This window comes from Leptidea sinapis, chromosome 17 (genome assembly GCF_905404315.1).
Source record: "Leptidea sinapis chromosome 17, ilLepSina1.1, whole genome shotgun sequence".
In the NCBI taxonomy this organism is placed as follows: domain Eukaryota; kingdom Metazoa; phylum Arthropoda; class Insecta; order Lepidoptera; family Pieridae; genus Leptidea; species Leptidea sinapis.
Genome location: NC_066281.1, coordinates 2297350 through 2323771, shown reverse-complemented (window position 1 = coordinate 2323771; position 26422 = coordinate 2297350). Strand labels below are relative to the sequence as shown.

The 26422-nt window shown below is 37.7% G+C and overlaps 1 protein-coding gene across 4 annotated transcripts; it reads left to right on the top strand.

The window, feature by feature from the left end:
• The first annotated feature begins 641 nt into the window (after positions 1–641).
• Positions 642–25986, top strand: LOC126969089 (serine/threonine-protein phosphatase 4 catalytic subunit 2-like). 4 transcript variants are annotated; one of them, XM_050814387.1, is made up of 17 exons: positions 642–876; positions 2285–2431; positions 3824–3958; positions 4738–4870; positions 7390–7516; positions 7811–7936; positions 8713–8844; positions 10208–10342; positions 13613–13668; positions 15045–15191; positions 18009–18148; positions 19861–20035; positions 21078–21315; positions 22294–22396; positions 23061–23200; positions 24301–24478; positions 25861–25986. In XM_050814387.1, exons 1-17 carry the CDS (start codon positions 709–711, stop codon positions 25984–25986), a joined length of 2406 nt encoding a protein of 801 aa, XP_050670344.1. In that variant the 5' UTR covers positions 642–708. The 4 variants fall into 4 exon arrangements, with proteins under 4 accessions (XP_050670344.1, XP_050670345.1, XP_050670346.1 ...); XM_050814388.1 differs by lacking the exons at positions 642–876; positions 2285–2431 and having other exon boundaries at positions 3735–3958; XM_050814389.1 differs by lacking the exons at positions 642–876; positions 2285–2431; positions 3824–3958; positions 4738–4870; positions 7390–7516 and having other exon boundaries at positions 7625–7936.
• The last annotated feature ends 436 nt before the right edge of the window (positions 25987–26422 follow it).

The window sequence follows — 26422 nt, the reverse complement described above, 5'->3', positions numbered from 1 at the left end:
TTGTCAACTTTTTATGTAAATAAATAGCCTTGACACAAACCGCTTCTATTGAATCATTCATCACATCACGTATGGGGTTCAAGTTAGTTACTGCAAGTACGCCACACGATCTTCTACAAAGAGGCAGCAAACAGATCACTCATCACTCTCGACGACTGATAGCCTGTGACCCTGTATATTTCCTAATGCTTCAATCGCTTTATTAATTTATTTATTTATAAGGTTTATTTACAAAATCATTATTGCTACAGAAGTTGACAGGCGCTAAAGAAGTAATTAATTTTTGTAATGATATATAAAATGTATAATTCGAAGAACTTATCTTTATTAAAATATACCAAATAAAAAATTCATTTTTTTACATGTTAGACACACACACTTTTATTATTATTGTCACATTATCTACATAGTTATAATGAAGCTTTTGCCGTATTTCTTTGAAAATATTTGATAATCTTAAGTTTTATTATAATGATCAATTAATTTTTTTCTGTGCTATCAATCAATAAAATCAAATCAAAATCAATACAATCCTATACTTATATTTTCTATGAATTTGAAATCCGTGCAAAGCTGTCGTCCTGTCGTTGTCTACTTAATCCATCAAAATTTAATCTGTCACTAGACTAAGATAAATTTCAGAATAAAATAAGTGGTACCTACATAATTTCATTTAAATAAGAGAAATAAAAATCCAAAATTGCAGTCATGTTTAAAAACTACCATGCTATTACTGATGTCGTTTCCTTAGTTGTGTACTGTCCTCCTGAAAGATCGTATTTGTTAACAAAGGAGAGCAACGGAGAGTTTTGGATACCGTCGTGTAAAACTGAGAAGAACTGCTGGAAAATTACAGCACATAAGTTAAATTTTGAGGTATCTTGAATGTAGTTATGCAATACTGTAATATTTTTATGCATAGTATAAATAACTTTGGTCACTCATTACTTTAAGCGCTAGTTTGTATGTACGTATGTACTTTGATTTCATAAAATTAACTTATCTATATCTTAAGATATTGTTTATAGTTTTATATAAAATCTAGAACACATTTATAAGCATGCTGTGTTCACTTCCAGGAAGAGGCACCCACCCCTACATGTTAACGTATTTTTCTGTTTTATACATTATTTAGAGTATATCCCGTTGAGTGAACCAAATAAAACATCAATTCTCAAGGGTTAAAACTTAGTATCCCGTAGCACGAATTAGGAGATAAAAAATATTGTAGTTGTAATCAATGTGGACTTGTAATCAATGAGTTGTAAACAATGTCCACGATTATAATTTATTTATTTATTTGATTAATTTTATTTATCTTATCTATTTTATTTATTTTATTTTATTTATTTATTTTATATATTTTATTTATTTGGAAAACCAATAGCTTTAAAAACTTAAGTGATACTTAAGATAAGAAGAGAGAAGGTTTCCACAATTAGTTATAATGTTACCACTCTTATTACAAGGTAAAGCATCGTTCCAGAGAAAAAAAACATTATAATCTAACCTCTAATTATGACAATTTTCTGGGTTGGGAAGGTTCCCCCCCTCCCTAATTTGTTAATGGGGAGGAAAGAAAGGGAAACGCCTTCAATTCGGTTTTGGCACTCGCCGGCTCAATTCTCAATCCCGACGACTATCGGTCTTACGTTGCCATCATCCAAAATATTCCGACGATCTTGACCGCATCGTCGGTCCATCTTGTGGGGTGCCTGCCAACACTGCGTCTTCCGGTACGTGGTCGCAATTCGAGGACTCTTCTGCCCAACGGCTATCATTCCATCAAACCATGTGCCCTGCCCACTGCCAAGTTTTCAGTTTCGCAACTATTCTCAAGTTATATATTTATTTAGTCTTATATTTTTTTTACATAAAAACTCAGTAATATGAGAGCTGATTATGAGATAAATTTACATTCGCTTCGTAAGTGCAGTGCGTGATTAAGACTACTATATGCCCTAAGCAAAATACGTCTGAGGATTATATCCCCATATCCTCTAGAAAACGAATATGTTTTTAACGTATTTATTACTGCGACATCTAATCGCGATAGCTTATAAGAGACGAAAGAAATACGTGGAGTAGGTATTACAATATAAATCTGTAGTCGGTTTTTATACGCAGGTTTTCAAACAGATTTTCGACCAGCCTATACAGCTGTTCTTGTGTTAGCAAAAATTCTAATGATTCTGTTTATGGAGCCCTCCGAAACGTGATGCCCTAAGGCCGACTTTGTTTATGAGCTTATCCGTAACTTTGTGTGTGACTTACTTTGTTTTAGCTATTCGGAATGGATTCCACTTCGAACTGCCAGCCGTTGAGGGTGTATAGAGTGTGGCTTCCAAATCATCCTTTACAGTGTGTTTATCACGCTGTGTACAAAGTGGCCATCAAACCGGACGTCAAGAAGAGAATCAAACAGAAGGCAGTGAGTCAAAGATTTGTATTTTAAAGGTGAAACAAATGGATACAATAATATCTTATTATTATTGTTTTGTTTAATACTTGTTCTAACTTCTGCGTGGATGACGGATAGTCTTTAAATACAAAGACAGCTGCGATTTTTAACATACTATGTTGGAGGTGATGCATGTCGAGGACCACCTACCAGAACGGCGGACCTGAAACAAGCTCAAAACTTGATGTCTTTCAGTGCGAAGCTCTTCGACAGCCTGCAAATATACTAATCAAAGTCTTTTTTTTAACTAAATTGCTATTATAATAAAATGGCGATCATTTTTCATTATGACATTGAATGATTTTATGTATTTATATTTATCTATATAAATATAAAATTATAAAGGTTTTCATTTGTGCGCGCGCGCATCACGGAAAAGCCACTTTATAGATTTAAATTAAATCTTAAAAGTTTTATTCCTTAGCCACGTAATATAAAGTTTAAGAAACAGCTATTTTTATAAGCACTACGTGCTCATTCATATTGGAATCTATATCGGCCTTTTGCACACCATTATTGCACATTGCCCTCAATATCCGGAGCGTTGCAAGCGTACGTAAATATATATATATATATATATATTCGGTTTGGGTATTAGGTATTCCTCTTAGCTCGGGGTGTAATCGGCGTGCGGTGAGAGTGCGGGTGACAGCGGGCGCCGGGTGAGCGCTGAGAGCAGGCAGTCAGGGAAGACCTATCACACGAGGCGGATGTGTGGCAGGTGCATGCCGGGAACACTGCGTTCTTATTATATAATCATGGCTTTGTGAAGTGTACCTACCACTATGGTTGTAACATTTGTTGCTAATGGTCATAACCTTGTGTTTGTAAGACTGTGTTTTACTTGCTGTCGTGTTAAACTACCACAACTATGGAGAATCACGAAGATCAAGGCCATATGACCAGCCTTACACCGTCAATATATATAGGCGATACTCATTTGGCAAAGAATAAACTTATATTTAAATATTTATACAAAACCTCTCCGTGTCTCCTGCCCTTGTAGGCACGCCTGGTTAAGCATATGCAATGAAAGTTAAAACTATGGGAAATGTTTGCACCTGAATAGCTTTTGTGCTAGACGAGGACTAACACCGTCTTTGAGGTTCATCTATTATATGGATGTCTATTCTTTAATTTCAAGTCTTTGTTCTTGGTATTTCATCAGTAGGAAATAAAAACGGCTCCTATAAAATAACAAAATTTTAGGAGATAGAGATCTGAGCTTCGAAAATGTTATCCTTGTTTTAATCTGGTATTATTTTTCGATTCGATTCGCGGTGTTTATTGTTCAGCTTTGTCCACATGAGTAAATAAATCACTCATGTGCTCATAAATTTAAAAATTACAGTTTAATTTCAGGGTGTAAGAAACCGCCTCCAATGGTTCACAGCAGCCGAGCTGGAGAGGCAACGCGCGCACTGTAACCTCAGAAGTCCAGAGCTCACGGTATTTGCGGCAATGGCTATCGGAGACCATGTCAAAGATGCAGAGTTGGTAAGTTGTTAATTTCCTAAAACTTTTAGACTCATCTTAATATGTACGATTTGTGAAAGGTGGTTAGCACGTCCGAAGTTATTATTCTACTCTAATCTAAAATCCTCATTCGTCACATATGTGGATATCCACATACACAGAGAACGTGTCGTGGTGTCAGAATCTAGAAGGATGAAACTTTACCAGTGGAAGGCCCCTTTGCACAGGATGCCGGCTAGTTTATGGGTACCACAACCAACAAGCATTACTTACTGTGTTTCGGTCTGAAAGTTTAGCTGGTGAAATTACTGGGTAAATGAGATTCAACATCTTATGTGTCAAGATGACGAGTGTAATTGTATTGTCGCTCGAAATTTTTGTGTTTTTCAAGAATCCTGACCGGCACTGCATTGTAATCGGCAGGGCGCATCAATTACCATCAACTGAACGTCCTGTTCGTCTCGTCCCTTATTTTCATAAAAAAAACTGACTCTTACGTCTTATTTTGTTTTTTGTGCAAACTAGCATGCCATTTTCAGAAGACCTAAGGTATCTACTTTCATGATCTCTGTCGGCTTTTTACAAAATAGGTAGAAATTGTTAAAATAATCCTAAATAAGTAATCTTCTTCTCGGAAGTAGGTCCAAAACGCACGTTACAGGTTAGAAAAAGGAAGTGGACAGAGAAATGAGAACCACATTATACACGCACAGATGTGATGAGAATAATTAATGATTGGGATGCATAACGATGATAGAAAAAGAGAGCAAGATCAGGTCAATAACTTAACTTTGATACAGGATTTGGAAACAGGGATGCTTGTAGAAGTGTGCGAAGATAACATTCTGTTGGGGACGGACGGTGCCGGGGGAGCAGTTGCAATGGGATCCCCACCGTGGCAGCTGTTGCAGGCTGCGAACTATAATAGAGACGGTAATTACCTGACACAACGAACCTTCTAAGTGTCTATACGTAGGTGTTAATTGGGAATCACATTTATACGTTTATTATTACTTATTTATTTAAACGAGCAAACTTGAACATAATATTATGTTTTAGTGTGTATTTTGCGAGTCCAGTAAGCGAGATTTTTGTGTAAGGCGTCATATGGCATAGGCGTCAGTGTCATATTATATATAGCCATTATATAGTATTATAGATGTAGCAGCCAAGCACCGCTCGCTACGTTTCGCAAGGGCATTCGGAGGAACTGGCACCCCTCTGAGTAGAATGGGGTAATAACTATTATGAATGAATGAATGAAAACTTTATTAATAACAAACACAAAACACAGAATAATACAAGTAAAAAAGACTTAAATAGAAAAAAAACAATTAATAGTCGCTCCGTCCCAGAACACCAGCGACCCACCGCGTTTGGCACCACAAGTCAGCTGATTGGTAAATGATGCGTTCCTTCTTTGCATCCTACATATTTGTATGAATATTTTTATACCCTAGCTATTTGTTCGAAGGCGGAATTACAACCGTGCCTATAGATACTTCGCTGGAAATTGCTTGTGCGAAATCTTTTCATGTCTTCAAAATAGGCGAACAGTTTTTAATTTAAGCGCCTGGAACACCCAAGTTCTTTGAGTTATCAACAAGTTACCCTTGGTAGCTTCAGCCATCCATTCCCGCCGCACATACACATGTCGAACAACGTCTGCCTATACGGCAAAAGAGGAAGCGGACCTCCTAGGCGCAATTTTTGCTTCTAGCTCCACCTAGCTATCTCTTAACGACAATAGAAAACTGTTTGCCAACCCAATAGGGTTCAAAAGTTAAGTTAAAGACAATAGTCTTTGGACGTTAAGGAGTATAGCGGGCAGGTAGTTTTTCTCTCGTCATGGTCAGAACATGTGCCTCTGAGTTGATTCTGGTGCTAACGCGTTTATTTCGCGGAGTAAACTCTTACATGGTAGCCCATGTACATCCGATTCCTATGAAAGGCGACGCCCAGATCCGGCTGGCTATTGTCGTAACCTCTCTGCTCTTGAATTTCATGGAGAGCATTATGAACTGCCAGCTCATGGCATACATAGAGGAACGTCTGTTGATCAATCAAGCACGCAGCCAGGATACTGGCGTTCACCAGCCTCCTTACAGGACGCAGCATTCAGGTCAACGGTATCTGCTGTTGCAGATACCCATAACTTTTTTTTTATTTATACAGATACCACGCATCGAGCAATAAGAATGTGGCTGTCTGCCGAAACTCATAGCGCAAGGAAGGGTTTGGAAAAAAAACAAAGGAGTGTTGTTATGAAATTCAGTACATTACACCACTCGTTTGGGTGATGTAATGGTTATTAGGACAATGGGTGTTTTAATATTGGCAATAAGCTAACTGTTTCAGAATCTTTAATAGAGGATTTAAAGCATGGGTGTAGATAAAATAATGAAAATCAGCAAGATTATTATTATTTTATCAAAAAGGTGCAATTATTAAGAGCAAAAAGGTGACGATTTTTATGAACGTATATTAAATATTCATAAATGTACTGACAATGAACAGTCATAATGTTTATTTCTTTAAATTTTTCTTTGAGAGACTGTCTATAACCAAGCTGATAAAAAGCACGAACAGCTCTCTTTTGCAGAGCAAACACTATATCAATGACCCCACAGTAAAATACCGTACGTCATGATGCTATGAAAATAACTGAAGTACACTAATCTAGCGGTCGGAGCATTCGTGTACTCTCTAATCTTTCTAACAGCATATGCCGCAGAGCTGAGTCTATCTGCTAGTTGGGCAATATGTGGACACCACTGAAGCTTTTTATCTAACGTGATACCCAAGAAGACCGTAGTGTCCACAAGTTCCAATCTCTGGTCATTTATAAGTACGTTGGTTTGTACCTCCACTTTCTTTGGTGTAATGAACCGTAAACAATTTGTTTTTTACTGTTCAAGTGCAGATTATTCGTTTCAAACCAACCACTTTAAAAATAAGTGAAGTATCATCAGCAAACAATACAATCTCATGGCTATCATCTACCACAAACGGTAGATCGTTAATATATATAAGAAACAAGAAAGGACCGAGAATAGACCCCTGTGGAACACCTATTCCCACAGGTTTATCCGAAGACCGTTTGCCATCTACATCGACTATCTGAACTCTTTCGTTTAAATATCATTCTAACAGATTTAAATATAGCCCCTATTTTTCACTCCATAATGCTTTAGTTTTAGGAGTAAAGTTTCATGGTGGACGCAGTCAAATGCTTTGGACAAATCACAAAAAATGCCCAATGCATCCTGTGACTCTTCCCAAGCGTCAAAGATGTGCTCAATGAGTCTAGTACCCGCATTAAGTGTTGATAAGCCCCTAGTGCAACCGAATTGATTTGAGTCAATTCATCTCTCATCAGATGACCTGCCTGGTAAAAAATTAACGTAAGTAATAATATTTAATTTATTTTTATCAATTACAAATGATTGCAGATCAAATCCATCTCTACAAAGAGTTCATCTTGCTGGTGTATCCGGCGCTGTTCATGAGTGTAAATATATTTTCACAATTTATGTTGGATCTGGGCTGGCAGCGTACACAATGTTACAGCCTCTATAGGTATTTGACCGTTACATATTTTATTTATTGATATTAGCTCGTTGACAAATCAAAATGGTCATGTTATTATCGGGCTGTTAGGTATATACGATACTATATTCTAAGTGTATGGTCTATCCGCTGGTGATAATGTATTTTGCAGATTACCACCAGTCTTTCCATTTCAGTCGGAAGACGTCCACTGCTGGACAAAGACCTCCCCCAAAGATCGCCATGACGATCGGTCCAGCGCTGCTCTCATCCAACCTACGTTTTCATCTAACCACCAGTCTTTAATCTATCCGAAAATCTTAGATCGGCTGATGTGTCCAGTCGTGGAGGGCTGTCGTTCCTTAATCTGCTGCTTTGGTCGGCCGCGCTGGAACCATCCACGCAGCATATCGGACCGCCGGCCGAGATTCGTTGCAGATATATCTTTAGGTAACTCAAATTCAAATATTTTTATTCAAAATAGTATATAATATTACTCTATTGAAAGTCAAAAACTAAGACCTGTTCGAAAAAGTTGCCTTAGACCTCAGCAGAACGGGCGCAAGAAACTCAGCGGTCTTTTTTTTTTATAAAAATATGGTTGCAATGTAGTATCGTACAATAAACATATAAATTAAATAGCCTGAGGTTCGCTCAATCGGTGGCATCATTAAGAAAATCATTTATAGATTTGATAGATATGTCATGTCTCATTTTTGTTTTAATGCGGAAGTAAATGGCAAAGCCTGTAACACCTCTAAGACCTAGGGTATTGCAGATGTCCATGAACAGCGGTACCTATTTGGTGTAACTAACTTTTGCCTGCTCAAATATTGGTAGTACTACTTAGAGAAATAAGTACTACAGCAGGAGTACTTATTTTGTACCGTCATGAGATACCTAAATGTCAGCAATGATTCTCGGGATAGGACGGAATACCCATTTCTTCCTTGCATTGTGATTTGAACCGTGTATATATAATATCTAAGTAAAGATTATGCAAATTATAATCTGTGATAATATTACCTCGTCACGTGGACGTGAGAAAACTGACAAATGATTCGTGAAAGACGCAGCCGGTAGATGGTAGTGCGAAATCCCAGCGTTGCCACACAAAACACAATTCACACCTTCCGCGGTGTGACAGATTTGTCTTGTAAGCAATTTGACAATAATTGTTTCGTTTCTGATGGTAATGATAGTCGATAACGGCTTGATATTTTTAGATATTTCGATGGTAATCATGACCAGAAACTGGAATATGTCGAGTTTAAGGAGTTGGTGGCTGCAGCGCGGGCTGCTCGAGAAATGCCGGTCGATGCACTCAACGTGTCGAGAGATGCTGACAATTGTATAAGGTAAGTTACTGTGGACAAAAACGAACATTCTTGACTGATGGTCAGTGTTCAATTACATCAAACATGGGATAGATTTTGAAAGCAGAATCATAAAAACGTCGCTGGCCTTTTATTCATTAAATAAGTTCTAAAAAGCATGGCAAATCGTGCAATAACACAAAACTTAAACAACGCCAACGTGGAATAAGTAAAAAATATGAAACGTAGTTGTCAACTGCGAACTGTAGTAAAGTTCTGCAAATTAGCCTACGTTGGGCTCTCTATATACACAGCAGAGCGAAGCATAAAGTTCCTATCAAGTCTATCAATCTATTAAGTTTTTATAGGACATCATCAATGGGCTACATTTCTTTCTTATACATCAAAAAGCGGAGAATCATTCATGCTCTTAAGGGCGAACTTGGCTGTTTAGTGGCATGAGAACATAGCCGGTAATAAAAATCTTTTGATCAAATGACTGATTGATGCCAGTGGGAGGCTCCTTTGCACAGGAAGCCGGCTAGATAATGGGTACCACAATTGCGCCTACTTCTGCCGTTAAGCAGTAATGTGTAACCATAACTGTGTTTTGGTCTGAAGGGCGCCTAGTGAAATTACTGGGAAAATGAGACTTAACATCTTATGTCTCAAGGTGACGAGCGCAATTGAAGTGGCGCTTAGAATTTTGAGCGCCACTGCATTATAAATGGGTAGGGCGTATCAATTACCATCAGCTGAACGCCCTGCTCGTCTCGTCCATTATTTTCATAAAAATAATACAATGTTATATCTTTTATACTTCGTTTCAACAAATAAACAAATAATGTGGCAAACTCGCAACTTGGTGGCCCGTGCCACATTGGGAATTTAGACCGACAGGATCTAACGATGACGATGTGAACACTTTGAAATAGGCAATAACAATACAATGCACGTACGTACCTTGAACTGCTACTAACACTCGATGATTCTCCACCAGCTACAGGGATTCTCACGTGGTCGATAGGATCTTGGATATGATGCGCGCGCGCGACGGTTTCGTTTCTAACCGTTTTTGTTGACGGTTGTGTCTCCACACGCGGTACCACGTCGGAGTGCGTTCGCTCTGACATCCATCAAGAACGTCGTGCATGACAGCTAGTGTTAGCTGCAGGTTGTCATTGCACTAAATTCAAGTGCCAACTATCGTTCATCGGTGGCGCGAAATATAAACCTTATGTGTAACGTGTTACGGTAACGGAACAGAGTCTGTGCGTAACTCATATATTCATCGTCATCATATTAGTTACAAAAGTTCGAATTTCATAGGTTAAATTGGCATACCTTACCATATAAATCCAGGATATAGAATCCGCCACTTGCAAGTATTTCCTATTGGTTAAAGGCAACTAGGACTCCAGCCCAACGCACAGGTGCCGCTGGCTGAGTTCTTGCGGGCAGTGGCAGAGCTGTGGCTGCGAGGAACCAGCTCATTGCTCAGATCACCCAAGAGTGTAACAGGATATTTAATGGATTTGCAGTAAGTTCAATTGTACAATTGGTATGATAAGTTCGTCTGAAAGTTTTAGACTCCAGATGTTTTGAGTCTTATATAGACTTGAGTCTCGTGCCAGTGTTTGGCGAGTCAACATGTCCTGAGGATGCCTCGTCTAGAGGCGAAACACCTGTCGAATTGATTAAAAACAAATATTGTCGGAATTAACACTAAAGAAAACTCGAAACATTTGGATAATTATGGATTTCCGCAAAGTGACGCCTACTTCATTAAAGTTTAGGCTCTTTTTCCATACCAACACATGGAAAGTGTGTTTATGGTCATTATTGACACACTGACACACACTTTTTACACAATTTATCTTGCCCCAAATTAGGCATATATAGCCTGCGTTATGGGTTACAAGACAACGATATATTTAGTACAATATACTTACTTAAACATACATAAATACATAAAATCATACATATAATCATCCATGACTCGGAAACAAACATCCATATTCATCATATAAATTGCTTGTTTAAATTAACCGGGATTCGAACCCGGGACCTCTAGCTTAGTAGGTAGGATCGCTAACCACTCGGCTATACAGGCCGTAATATAATAAAGAAATTATTATGCTGATAGTAATATGTTATTATGATTTAAAATAGTAAACACCTTCTTCAAAAAACATACAAATAGAAAATGGACATGGCTATCTCCCGATTCAAAAACTAAAAACGAAATTGATTACTTATTATGCAAAAACAGCAGTGTTTTTGAAGATGTAGATGTGATAAACCAACTTAACTTCTTCACGGATCATAGAATGATAAGAGGAACGATAGCACTTAAAGAATTAACAAAAAGACAAATACCAACACCCAATAATAAACCATTTAGTACTTTCAACAAAGAAGAGCATATTAGTAAAATAATAAAACTTTTATCGGAGATAACAATAACAGCCAAAAATAAGGTACAAACATTTTGCAACATGATCGAGTTATGCATTAAGAAAGCTGTGAAAACAAAAAAAAGTGATATAGTTACACATGAAACAAAAATAGATAGAGATAGATAGAGAGAGCAGTAGTTAAAAGAAATAAATATGAAAGTAAAGAGACAGATAAGAAAAGAAAAAAGGCAAAAAAATACACAAATAATTACAAACGCAATCCAAACTTCTGGAGCAATAAAAATTATGAACAAGAAATTAAACATAGGAAAGACATGGATTTCTGGCTTACAAAACAAATCGAAAGCAATTGAAAGGAACAGAACAATGCTAATAGATATTGCTACAGATTTTTACAAGAATCTTTATACCAGCACACTGCAAAAAAGCCCTGGCAAGGACAATAATGAAAAAAAATACTGTTATGAGAAGGAAGAAAACCTAATTCTTAAGATATTGTCTATTGAGGTAGATCACGCACTAAGCTCTTTAAGTATTAATAAGTCATCAGCGCCTGATAATATAAGCCCTAGAAGTTTAAAAATTTAAAGAGACGTAATTACATATCTATTCAACAAAATTTTAGAAGATGAAGAGATACCGAGAGCATGGTTAACAGCTGAAATCTCACGCATTCATGAGTAAGGTAATCATCATGAAACAATTACAGACCCATCACTATGATTACCAACCTGTATAAAATATTTTCAAAGATACTAACAAATAGAATCAACGTATACCTATATTTACAACAACCACCTGAACAAGCCGTATTCAGAAGAAATTATTCAACTTGCGACCATCTACAAAGCATTCAACAAATATTGGAAAAAAGTAAAGAATACCAATTAACCCTATATATAGCATTCATAGATTTTACAAAAGCGTTTGACACAATAGAACATAATTCTCTATGGAAAGCATTAGAAGCTGACGGAATACCAGAACGCTATATAAAAATAATTAGAAAGATATATACGAATAGTGAAGCACTTATAAAACTAGAGTCAAAGGGTAAATAATTCAAAATTGAGAGAGGAGTAAAGCAAGGGGACCCTATGTCCCCAAAACTGTAAAACTCGGTCCTTCAAAATATATTTTTAAAGCTTGACAATAAATGGGAAGGCTTAGGTATAAAGATAAATGGTCAACAGTTAACAAATTTAAGATTTGCAGACGATGTGGTACTATTTGCCAACACAATTCTGAACTTAAAAACAATGATTCAGGATTTACAACAAGAAAGCGATAAAGCAGGATTTTTGATAAACATGAATAAGACCAAGTTAATGGGAAGTAGTGAAGAACCTATATGTATTACTATAAATAATTGCAAACTAGAACTTGTAGATAGTTGCACATATCTAGGTCAAACAATATATTTCAATAATTGGCAAGATACAGAAATTGAAAAAAGAATTCAACAAAGCTGGAATAAATATTGGAGACTAAAGTGCATTTTTAAGAACAGAGATATACCTGTAAGCTTAAAAACGAAGACTTTCAATAGCTGTATAATCCCGTCCCTAACGTATGGTTATCAGACGTGGGAATTGAATAGGAGTCAGCTTAGGAAAGTCAAAACAGCACAGCGAAACATGGAAAGAAATTTTTTAACATAAGGTTAATAGATAAGATACCAAATAAAAACATAAGACAAAAAAGTACACTACAAGATGTTGCAAGAGTATCGAAAAGAATGAAATGGAACTGGGCAGGACATATAACAAGAAGATCTAGCAATAGCTGGAGTAGTACGGTCACATCATGGTATACGAGAGACGCAAAACGTAAAAGAGGCAGACCTACCACCGGGTGGATCGACGAATTAATTGCCTTTGAAGCAGAACTCTGGACCCGATCAACAGCTGACAAAATATTGTGGAAGAAAAAGGGGCAGGCCTTCGCCCAGCAGTGGGATGAAGTATAAACTATAATTTATATTAGAATAACAGTTTTTTTTGTATTTAGAAGTAGTTTTAAGGCTTGAATAAATAAATAAATATGTTATTTTGTGAGAAAAGCTTCAATTGCATCGGTTTCATAAAACCACACAATTGCTATTTTAAATTATTCACTCTCGTGAAAATTCGATGTTTTACGTGATGTTTGTGACAATATTATAAATGTTTTTTATGGAAAAAGGAGAGCAAACCAGCGTACGGGTCACCTATTGTTAAGTTATCACCACCGCTCACATTCTCTTGCAATACCAGAGGAATCACAGAAGCGTTGACGGCCTTTAAGGAAGGTGTACGCGCTTATATAGGGATAATAAATAATATCAAAAGTAGCAGTATTCATGGAAGTCCAGGTAACATGCAACAAGTCAGACAGTATTGTGTTTTTAGTGGGCGAGAGAACGAGGCGAATGCAGCGACGGCATCTAAAATTATGAACAGTTATGGTAAGCTGACTTTCCCACCTATTGTTGTCATCGTAATGCCCCTAAAAGGTGATGTGCCATTTTTGTCTACATCCGTAAATATTCCAACTGGTGATCTTGATTTCTTTTGCCAAATCTTAAGATTAGACTCCTTTTCTCTATTACTAATTCCATGACCCATTATTTCAATGTTTTATTTATTTAATTTGATCATGAACATTATATTACGCATTTATATAAACTTATACTAGGTACAATTCTGATATATGTAACAATTAAAGATGAACACATCATTCGATGGTAACAGTGTGGTTTATACAGTCAAAAATTTCTATTAATTAGGTAAATATTTATATGGTTTTATAATGAAGAGGATATTTATATAAAGTTCAAGCTTGTGTAAGATTTTTTTTTTAATTTTTTAAATTTAAACGACACTGATATGAAATATGAGTAGGTAATATGTTCCCATAAAATGATGGTATAACATTTTAGGTACTTCTGCAGGTAGGTGTCTGTCTGCTTATTGGCGAGGAAGGATCATGTTAACGAGCAGTATTTTAAATCCTTCATGCAATAAACAGGCTGACCCATCACCAAGCAAGCTTCAAGCTTAAAAGTAATGACTGTTGAATCACTTTATGAATAACAAATTCTTAGATGTATAGACCCCGGCGCTTGTCCGTTCTTGAGTGCTGTCACGCAGTGCAGAAATTAAAAACAGGGTCTAATGAGGGAAATAATGGCAATGGGCGCGGTTGGCAACGTATGCTGATTCCACGGAGACACCAGTACCAGTGGGAGGATCCTTTGCACAGGAAGCCGGCTAGATTATGGGTACCACAACGGCGCCTGATTCTGCCGTGAAGCAGTAATGTTTAAACATTACTGTGTTTCGGTCTGAAGGGCGCCGTAGCTAGTGAAATTACTAGATAAATGAGACTTAAATTCAAATTAAAAAAAACACTTTATTCATGTAGGTCACGAAAATGACACTTATGAATGTCAAAAAAAAATAAAAATATTTTTTCTTATTGAATTTACCGCTACTTCGTAAAGGTTTGAGCTAATGAGAAGAAGTAGCAAGAAACTAATTTAATTATTTTCTCTTAACATCTTATGTCTCGAGGTGACGAGCGCAATAATTGTAGTGCCGCTCAGAATTTTTGGGTTTTTCAAGAATCCTGAGAGGCACAGCACTTTAATGGGTAGGGCGTATCAATTACCATTAGCTGAACGTCCTGCTCGTCTCGTCCCTTATTTTCATAAAAAAAGACAGCGTTTAAAATATGTTGTTGATACGGAGTGCAACAGTAATATCCACGACCACAGAATATAATTTAATCTACCTTAATTTATATTCTATAGATCCAAACTTAATGAAATTTGTAACGAAGGAACAAGTCACCCAGAAATGCAGTCGCACACAAGTTCTGCAACGGCAGCCACGACACCTCACTCTGGAGACTTCGCCCTGGCAACTAGCGTCGTTCGACTCCAACACGCCAGACCACCTGAAATGCTGCAGCTGGTCCATTTTTCTGGTTCACCTTTTATACTTATATAAATAATAATCTATATATATATATATATAAAAGAAAGTCGTGTTAGTTACACTATTTATAACTCAAGAACGGCTTTACTGATATGGCTGAAAATTGGTGAGGAGGTAGCTTAGAGCCAGGAGACGGACATAGGATATAATAAGTCATAAAATATCAAAAAAAATTACGAAAAAATATTATTATAAAAAAAATTATTTTCTGATACATTTTGTATGGATTGACATTTTGATGACATCTCGAGAATACAAAAGAATTCAATAAAGATTTTTGTTAGTTTCACACTACATGAGTTATAAAATACAACTGACAGTGCACGTCATGTTATTCAAGTAGACCGGTTGGTGTGTTTGTTTCGAGTTTCTATTAGCTTATTGTGCCGATATTATCATTAACAATGTCACGACCAAGCCGATCAAATTATTCCCGACAAAGACTTAATGCAACTAGGATTCGAAATATTGCGAATGAAAGGGCTGAAGAAGAACAAGAAATTGCAGGTAAAAAGAACCGCGTTAGTATAGACCGTCTTCGTGCTATGAATCACAAGATTTGCTCTTGTGATCGTAGCAGCCCGTAAAACGGATCGGCTGGCAATACGAAATCGTCCAGTAAAACCTCAGAGATCAACAACTCATAAATAATTTTCGACGCACAAGAAGAAGTTTATGAAGTACTGATTTTAATCGAGCAGCGTTTCGATACGATTCCAGTACTTATACTGTACTGTAGTACTGCTTGCATACTAGCTTTCGCATTGGGCCGATGGACGTTGTTTGCGAGTATTCTGCGGAGAAACGCAAGAATTGTGCTGCCATGTTCTAGAAAACACTCAAAAATACAATGTTTGCTTCCAAATGACCTCATTTGGGGCAGACATCTAAGAACGAGGATTTAATCCGACATTCAAGGTATTTATTTATACTACATACTTACACACAATACAGTAAAATAATAACATACGTACTATACTTATTCATATGTATTGTGTATGCTAATTCTAAAAAAAGTGTTTATAAATCAGTAATACAGGTTTTGCTTTTCATATTGTAGATATAAGGACAGATTCACCATCGTATTGGATCACTGCAACCTCTCGAAGATGCACAGCTTAAATTTATACAATTATACTTCGTGGGCAACATGGACAAATAACTTGATCGATGTCAAGAGATCAATGCAGCAATGATAATAGCAATTCTTCAGATCTGCAGCAACTACTTAATGAACATTTTGCATAACGAGTTAGCCCGCAAATCTTTAATTTACGATCCGTCTCGCATTCGCCCTGACCATTCAAATCTTAAGACCAATCCTTGAAAGTTTGTGGTATGAATCAAGACAATCCATTTCCGAAGTTCAATCTATATATATATTTAAGAGATTTCCACGTATTTCCACTCATCACGATATCTCTGGAATCACTAGAGCTAAAGACTTGAAATTTGGTAGGAATATTCTTTTCACCGAGTAGAGGCTAGCTAAGAACGGATTTTCCAAAATTCCATCCGCAAAGGTTTTTTTTATTATGAACAGAACAACGTCTGTCGGGTCAGCTAGTAATTAGGTAAAACATAATAACGTCATAATCAGACATATATCGTTGGATAAACTTTAAACTTTAACCTGTTAAATAAATGTTGTAAAATGTTGCAACAAATAGAATTACAATTTTCGGTGAATTCTCAGCTCATATGAAATAAGATGGATAGGATTTTGATCAAGCCTTGGAGATGTCGAATTTTTAATTTAACGGTTAATTGTTGGTGTCATCTATTATTTTGTTCGAAGTGTAAAAGTTATGAGAGTTCTTTTATGAAACTTACTGACAGGTTAATTCAGCAAGACTTATTAACGAGACTAGCGTACCTACCAAATGCTGAACCTGTTCGCTTATTCACAAAAAACAAATTTATGCTCTGACTAATTTTCTGGAAACCATTCTATACTAAGCCGTAAAATCTATGTCTAAAGGTAGAAGAAAACTGAATATAAATTTCTGTATGCACTTTAACGATAACGTTGGTTAGAATAATTTTCCAAGCCTTGACACCTATTGGACCAATCGGTTGCAGATCACAAGTATCGAAGTTCTTGTTCTTAACTGGTTCTTGAAATACTACGCAATGTTAGATTGACTCCGAAGGAAAAGCGAGATAATTATAATAATGATGCCTCACAGACTATATACATTTACGTACTTAGACTCTGAAACGGGGTCCATATTATGTCGGGCTCGGGTGTACCCCCTACAGACTAAAAACCTCCTCTATGCTGGTAGCCCTTTAAGATTTTCCAGCGAAGCCGGGCGGGGGCCTTGGAGGTCAAACTACAAGTTTAAGTAATACCATCATCACCAACTTCCTTTAGCGTACAACCAAACAGTGGACTAAACCCCCTTGCAGGGTGATTCCAGTAATTCTATATTATGTGTTGCAGCCTACTGCAACACTTAATTGTAAGTCCACTTTTGTTATAAGACAGTGAATGCGGTGGTGACGAATAGATACCTGACCCATGCGCTCATACTTCGGCCTATCCCAAAAACTAATCTTAAAGCCTATTATTTTTAATCCTCTCTTAAAAGCTCCATGAATTTCTTCAGTCATTATACGTTAATATAATTTAGTTGGTAAAAGTGGTACCATAACCATCCATCAGCGTTTGTTAGGCTGAAATATAATTTTAAAAAATTAAATAGGAGTAGAAGATGAAAGGAATAGCCGTTAAAAATTCTTAATGTTTTTACTGGGAATATAATGTTAAATTATCCCTGTAATCAAACTTTATCATTTTTAGAGGATGTCGTGACTCCATCTACGATTAAATTGGTAACAACTTCTACAAACTCTTCTGACAAACTCGGAGAAACCTCAGCACCTTCCGAGGTCTTCGCAACCATCAGCTACTTTGCCAAGTCAATTGAAAAACCGGGGCACGTAAGTTTTTGAATTCACATAAAATAATTAGATGAAGCGGAATACTAACACGCCAAAATCAGTTTTGCTTTCACATGCTTCTTTGGCGAATAATAAAATGTCCGTCTATCGAGTTCCTTTTCTGAGGAAAGAGTGGATGACTGAAAATGAAATGAACATCAAATACTTTGGAAAAAGCCTTGCGCTATATAGAACCATTCATCTTTGAAAACATTCCCATATTTGCTTTTCCAAACGTCAGCAGGCATTCGCAAACGGTACTCTTAAACTGTCTGGACCTGCGTCATTATGACTTCACTAAGATGGTCTCTTGTCCCATTCTCAACGCGCGGGTCTATACGTAGGTATATAGACCTACCTAAAAATAAATTGTTTATAAGCACATTTGTTTCAACCCAATTAAAAGATATACAGACGAGATTAACCAAAGTTCAAATCAATTCAATAATCTTATACCAATGTGAAGTAAAGGATACTTGTTAAAGAGTACTTCTCATTGATATTATAAGATTATATACTCTTGGTAATTGGCCATGTAAAAGGCTAAGTATGATACAATAACAGAAAACATGTTCAATTTTATTATTAGGTAATAGTTGTAGCGATTTTACAATTTTGTCTGTATTTTTAAATTACCTACAATATCTATAGTGACGATTCAAAAGCGCTTAATTGAATAAAGCTTATTTGACTTTGACTTTATATATTTTTTTATAATCGCTCATAAAATGTCCGCAAATTAATGGTTAATTACCACACTCGCACAGAATACCGGCGTGAAGTAGCGGCCTAGTGCAGCTATGTTTCGCATAGGTTAGTGTCGAGGACCGGAGGCCATTCCCCCCACAAAGATTCTAGTTTCGGAATACTGGGTCTCAAAATCACGAGCGATTGCCAATTTCGTGGCCTCTGGAGGGCAAAGCCAAATTGGCTTCAAAGAAACTGGGCGTCATTAATAGAACACGGCAATACTTCAAGCTGGCCCACATTCTAGCGCTGTACAAAGCGCTGGTCCGGCCACATATGGAGTATTGCTGTCATCTCTGGTGATTTAAAAAATTGGCAATGAGTTTCTTGCCATTTCTTCTCATTAGCTCAACACTTTACGAAGTGTCGGTAAATTCAATAAGAAAAATTATTTTTTGATATTCATAAGTGTCATTTGATCATCTACTTGAATAAGCTAATTTTGATTTATTTTATTGAAGTTATACTTCTTTCGGTGCGATGGAGAAAATGATGAGAGTGAATTTTTACGATGCGCGCGCACACCGACACCTGAATTCTACATCGTGAAGTTAGTTCTAGGTGGCATGAAAATCGATAACTATGATCAAGTTGTATATTCTAGTATTTTTATATTTAGGCCCTCTTTCACCACATTCAAGTAAACTATCAAGTAAGCTAATCACTGAGTAAAGTCAATAGTAACATAACATATTAACCTTAAATGCTGAGTGTTTAAACTATCTTTGATCTTAACTATTTGTTAAGATTTGATTTATTTTTCCATACGCCAAAGAAGTATAACTTCTAACGCGTGTACATAAGTACACACACTCTTTTTTATTATGTATTTCGTTTAAATTCTTCTTTACCTATATAAATGTATATCATAAATAACAAACCCTCGGCGCGGCGCGCGAAAGTAGTAGACCCGTACAAATCGAAGCAATAAATTGGTTGACTTTACAATAAACATTTTTGGCCAGCGCCGAGTTTCTGGCGGAGGTTCCATAGCGCTGTCGAAGATGGCCTGGAAGTGGGCTGAGCAAACTGAGGAGGCGTCGTTTGGATCCCTCCTTCTGCGCCTCGCGGACGCAGTGCGCCCGATCTGCGCCAGCGAGCCTCGCCTCCTCAAACTAACATCCCCTGTATATGCCATTGGTTATTTTTTATAAATTTTATTTTAAAAACACAATTATAACCAGGTAGGTTATCAAAAACTGGTACAGATAGACTAGATTGGGGAATGGAGCGACCGCCCTCAGATCATTTAATAATAAATTTTGTTATGCAATATTAATTTCTAGGAAATCTGTCAGGATAGATCTTAAAATATTGGCCGAAATAAACATAAAATACAAATCCTTTTTTTCTTTACAACCATCATAATTTCAACGATAAATAATTTAACAATCAAGATAATTTAAATAGCCTGAGGGCGGTCGCTCCATTTCCAATCTGTGGTATCATTAAGAATGTCATTTATGTTATAGTAACCTTTACCATATAAACGTCTTTAAACAATTCTTCTGAATTTTGTAATACATTTGTTTTGAACATTTTCTGGGATCGTAAATGCATATAGGACGTCGGCCCACAAAAGACTTAATCCACTCAGCCGAGTAGTAGACATAATAACTTTTTGTTTGTTCCTGGTGCTAACTGCTAACGTTATGATTTTGACAGTTTTTAAACAATTCCCTAACATACTTGTGTACATGCATATAACATTATCAGGAATATATTGAGAGGCAACAGTTAACATATTGCTCCTTCAAACTTGATCAATAAAGGACCAAAGTATACAAATTTTCTTATTAGATTAAAAACTCTGGTGTTTTTTTTTGTTTGAAGACTGCCTGGACTCTTTAGATAATCTATAAAACTACCGAAATTGAATAAATAACGAATTTATCAAAATATTGGAAAACCTAATAATAAAGCTGAATGGAATGAGCTTCCTTGTGCGGTGTATCCGGAACGATACGACATGGGTACCTTCAAAAAAGCGTATACACCTTCCTTAAAGGCCGGCAACGCTCCTGTATTACCTCTAGTCTTGCAAGAGAATGTGGGTGGCGGTGGTCACTTAACACTAGGTGATCCGTACGCTCGTTTGTCCTCCTTTTCCAAATAAAAACCTTTAAAGAAATATAAGGTAAAGTTATTTGTTAAGTTTATGAAGACCTTTTATCAATTCTAGGTGACCTACATGGAAACTTGCCAGCATTAATGTCAATGGCGGCATCATTATGGCCGAACGGAACGGCTCTGGTGCCGGCCCGTCTACTCTTCCTCGGCGATTACGTGGACCGAGGGCAGTACGGCACGGAACTGATGGCGTACTTGCTCGCTGCCAAGCTGCAGCGGCCCGAGGGCGTGCTCCTCGTCAGGGGCAACCATGAGGCTAGGGAAATACAGAAGATGTTCAGTTTTCATGAGTAAGTTTATCAAGGACTGATTTCGAATCGCGCAGCGTTTCGATACGATTGCAGCACTGATCACTGCTTGCATACGTTCGCTTTAACGGCTAGGCCAATAGACGTTGTGTGCGAGCATTGTGACGCATTGAAGTTTTCCGGAAAAACGCCAGGATTGTGCTGCCTTGTTCTTCGCGTGCCTCACCAACTATAGTCCAACAACTTCGTGTCGTGTTGTTGCGGGGAAGGACAACGCGTGAGTCTGCCGTAATTCGCTACCGCTGACAACTTTACTACCCCGTCCGTGCTACCGTCTGTCACCTCGTGGGACGGTCGCGCATGAATTTATCGGGCTATAGTGAAGGCTGGCAGTCAGCTCTACATATTTCACTTGGTTCTTGGCGTGGTTGTTAAATCGGCGGGGTCACGTGTGAATCCGTTCAATTCGCGAATATTGTGCAGCTGCAACTTTTTCCTACGTCCAATGGCTATTCTTCCGGCCACCTTGCCCATCATTATCAACTGAAGGAGGTCGAATGTGGTGTGCCTAAGCAAGTGAATTAGATAGGCAAACCTTCTTCTTTTGATAATCTGCTGATGTATGGTATAATGCTGATGTTTTTTACGGAAACTGGAGAATTGGCGTATTTTTAGTTATTTTTGTTACGACTACGACACTGATCACACGTAAAACACGCGTAATGAGTTAATACCTAGTCACTCATGTGGCCAGACATATTAACAGCCTGCATTAAAGCCAACGGTACTCCTTTGGAATAATATTTTAGGGTAGATAGGCCAAGTGTCTAAAGAATAAAATTTAAAAGGTTTAATTGAAATCTATTCAGTGGTTTTTCCGCGATGCGCGCACAAATGAAAACCTCCACCATTTTATTTATATAAGAAGATTGAATTTTTGGTCAGACTATGTACACTACAACAGCATTCAATGATAACTTAAGGCTGTCAAAAGTTACTGAACAATTTATTTTATTACAGTGAATGCATCACCAAATACCGTGACGTAGAAGGAGGAAGAATCTGGAACGCGATCAATCAAGTATTTGATGTACTACCATTAGCCGCCGTGGTTGACGACAAGGTTTACTTTATTGTTTAATGTGTACATAATTCACTTAAAAATCTTATTTATCCCTAAAACCTAAGGCTGGGTTGTATCATATTAGTTGTTATATAGTTAAGGAAGTCAAAGTTAACGTTAAGAGTACCTAACGCTGACTTAACATAGACTGCGGAATGTGTTGCCCTGTCGTATTCTTTGGCATAGTTAGATAAAAAGTGAAATATCAAGTCAATATCGAATATTCATTTGAAACTTTTGACAAGTCGCTATTTATTTACAATAGCTTTAACCGGGGAAGGTTGGACGGTTACAGTTAACAGTTAAAGTTATGACGTCATCTAAAAATTGTCAAATGGTTAAACATATTTTTTGCTTAACCGATACTTTAACATCTTTGTTATTGCTAAAATTGTTTGATGCAACCCAGCCTAAGTATTACAAACGCTTGGAAATGTCTACCTATCGACACGGGTAGTGGGTTTAAAGCTTGTTTGGAAAAATGTGTATTTCGCAAGGTGAAATATTTCCTAGCATTCCACGACTCGCGCATTTCAGAAATACATTTTGCCTTCATTCATATAATGTTTCATTTAAAAATCCTTTGAGAATTTCTACAGTAAGAATTTGTACTTAAAAGCATCCCTTATCCTCCCTCCCAAGAAGCTGATAACAATATGTCCAGGTCTTTTGCTGTCACGGCGGCATACCGCCGCCCTGGGTGTGCCCTCTCATATCAGCGATTGACAAAGTGCCCGTGCCACTGTCACGGCCGGCGGAGCAGAGCTCCATAGCATGGGAGCTACTGTGGAATGATCCTGTTAAGTAAGATTTCAATTTAAATAATCATACGACAGACGTCATTCGCTTGTTTGTGGTGTGAGTATTGTGATGGCATGATACGATATGGGCACCATGAAAAAAAGCATACCTTAAGGGCGGACAAATCTGTGATTCCTCAGGTGTTGCAAGAGCGGGTCCATCCAGTGACCCTTACACTCCTCTGTCCTCTTCTTCTTTAAATTTCTGCAGATGGTGCTTTTGTGCAAAATCATGAAATGATGTTGTGAATGTTTTATGCCAAACGTGAAAAGGGTGGGTGCCGATGTATTTACAGGCGAATGAGACATTTCCTTCATCTTAGCTTTCAGGCTGACGGCGCAGACCGATGTAACCTGGGTTCTACATCGAATGAGCTCATTTTGTAATATTTCGACTTAGATCATAGTAATATTGTCACAGATATTCGTGACTTCTGTCGGATCTGCCAAGCATGGATTACTTTCGTAGGCCAATTATATTGAAGTAATGTTGAAATAATGTTGTGTTAATCATATTTTATAATTTCTCCGCCGAATCAGACATAAAAGTCTCTATGTTCTTGTGTTTCCTAGCTGAGGCAGACTGCTTCCACATTTCATCTCTTTCGCGATCCGTGTTGAGCATCTATAACAGTCTGCATCAAGTTCTGCTTTGCTTGCGATCACATGATTGGGTTTATTTCTGTAAGATTACTAGAAAACAATTAAAGTGTTACAAATTGCTTTTTTATGACAATAAGGGACGAAACGAGCGGGACGTTCAGCTGTTGGTAATTGATTACAATGCAGCGCCGCTCATGGTTCTTGAAAAACCGTATAATTCTGAGCGGACTACAATTATAACGCTCGTCACCTTGAGACATGAGATGTTAAGTCTCATTTGCACAGTTAATTTGACTAGTTACGACGCCCATCCGACTGAAACACAATAATGCTAGCACATTACTGCTTCACGGCAGAAAAAGGCGCAGGTTAAGGTGGTACCCATATTCTTGCCAGCATCCTGTGCAAAGGAGACGTCTACTGGTAGGTAAATACACTTAGCCGGCCCTTGGGCCTATTATTTTTATGACACGGGAAGCACATGGTAATTGTAATTTCCAGGCAGAACAAGGTGACTGCGTCGGTAGCGCTCGAGCTGGCTGCCAACGAGGGCTTCGCGGTGAACAACAAGCGAGGCACGGGCCACGTGTTCGACCACGTGGCACTCGAACGGTTCCTCGTCGCCAACCAGCTCTCGCACGTCATTCGTGCTCACGAACTGCAGCAAAACGGATTCATGGTGGAACATTTTGTATTTCTTTTTGGTTATATTCGATCGTACGGAGTTAGTCTTTTATATAGAAAATGGCACATTGAATGGACATCAATCCATAGCGGAAGTTCTTATTCCACATTACAACCCACACTGACTACTCTTTGGGACTATTCGATTTTTCCCTCAACGGTCTAGCGATGTGAGAGTGTATACTTTGGCTTGTACACATCGATCGAACGATCTACCTTCTTTTTCACTCACGTCGCCACACACTCTCTTTTTCATTCGTAAGCTTGCGACGTAACTAAGTAATTCGTTATATCTTGGCCCGACCACCCAATGAGACATTTGTCAAACACGAATTAACACAAAAAATACATACTGTATTGAAGTCGAAGATTACTTACTTTAGAAATTATATGATTATATGCCTCGCTTTTTTGTATGCTGATGAAACGTGGACATGCGAGAGGTTGAAAAGAAGAAGATAGACGCTCTGGAATTGTGGTGCTGGAGGATGATGCTTCGTGTTTCGTGGATCGAATTTCGTACGAACGTTTCGATACTCCAGGAACTAAAGTCATGCGTTTATCTTCCATAGCGCAATTCCGCATACTCGCTTTCTTTGGACACATATCGAGACGAAGCAGCCATAGAACGCCTTGTCATCTAAAATAGAAGGCATTAGACCGTGTGGAAGGTCACCTATCGCATATCAATCAACTCTGCTGTGAGCAGCCCCGTGCATGAGTGTACTCGAATGACCTCTAACAGAGAGATGGCGAGAAATTTACAGGTGCATGACATCTGCCCCTATTGAAACAATCACGACCGCTTTGTCAAGAGGGTATTTGTTAGAGGTATTCTTCTTTCTTTACGCACTTTATTTGTATATACGCTTGTTTAAGAAAGTATTAAAGACTCATTTCAAAGTCTTTGTATCAGGGTATGTTATACTTGGATGGAAAAATTTAAATGGAAATGGAGCTGGATAGGCTACACACTCCGTAGGGATCCCAACAATATACCGAGGCAAGCCCTGTACTGGAACCCTGAAGGAAAACGCAACGTGGCCGTCCAAAGCAAACCTGGCGGCGAACTGTCATTGACGAAGCGAAAGACATTGGAAAGACCTGGAGTGAATTTAAGAGATGCTCAGAACCGATCGCAATGGAGATGCACTGTGGATGCCCTCTACCCCAGCTAGGGGACATAAATAAATGATGCTATACTTGTACTATTATATAGAACGTAGTGTCAATGTCATGGGTAGGAATACACTTGTTACGCCACCTAACGTAAGAAAAATGTTTTAGTGGTCGAAACCATCCATTGAAGTTTCAAAACCACCCAACTATACAAGAGTCAAGACCCCTGTTTTAATCTCAAATTGTTTTATTTTTCAGTGCCAGTTCCACGGACGACTTATATCAGTGTTCTCTTCATCTAACTACTGCGGCGGAACCAACGACTCTGGCGTGGTCCTCATATCGGATAACAAGCTACGATTGATGCGTGTAACCACCGAATAAACTAAATATATAGATATAAATCATTTTAGTTTCTAAGCAATTTGTTATTTCTAAAGTCATATCCCTTATTTCAGGGATTAGTTATACAAATTAAATTTGTAACCCAAAATTTATGAATTACGCGGGACTCGAATGATGTTTAGTGATCACCGCAGCCCACATTCTTTTGCAATCCCAGAGGAATCGCAGGACCTTACCAGCATTTTAGAAAAGTGTACACGCTTTTTTTTTGAAGGTACCCATGTGGAATCATCCCGGAAACACCGCACAAGGGATCTAATGCCACAGCTTGGTTGTAGGTATGTAGAAGAAAATTCCTTAAAAACCGCACTGTGGAGGAACTCCACACATCCTATGGTGAAGATGATATTGTAATTTGTGGTGTGTCGTACAGAGGTGGAATTTGGTGGCAGGAATCAGGTCAAACAGATCTTCG

What these genes read in the sequence shown, in the direction of transcription:
- LOC126969089 (XM_050814387.1), top strand. Translation starts at nt 709, where the DNA reads ATGTTTAAAAACTACCATGCTATTACTGATGTCGTTTCCTTAGTTGTG. An exon ending in CACATAAGTTAAATTTTGAG is followed by an intron (nt 877 to 2,284) that starts GTATCTTGAATG and finishes ACTTTGTTTTAG; the next exon opens with CTATTCGGAATGGATTCCAC. An exon ending in CAATTGAAAAACCGGGGCAC is followed by an intron (nt 18,149 to 19,860) that starts GTAAGTTTTTGA and finishes ATTTTTGGCCAG; the next exon opens with CGCCGAGTTTCTGGCGGAGG.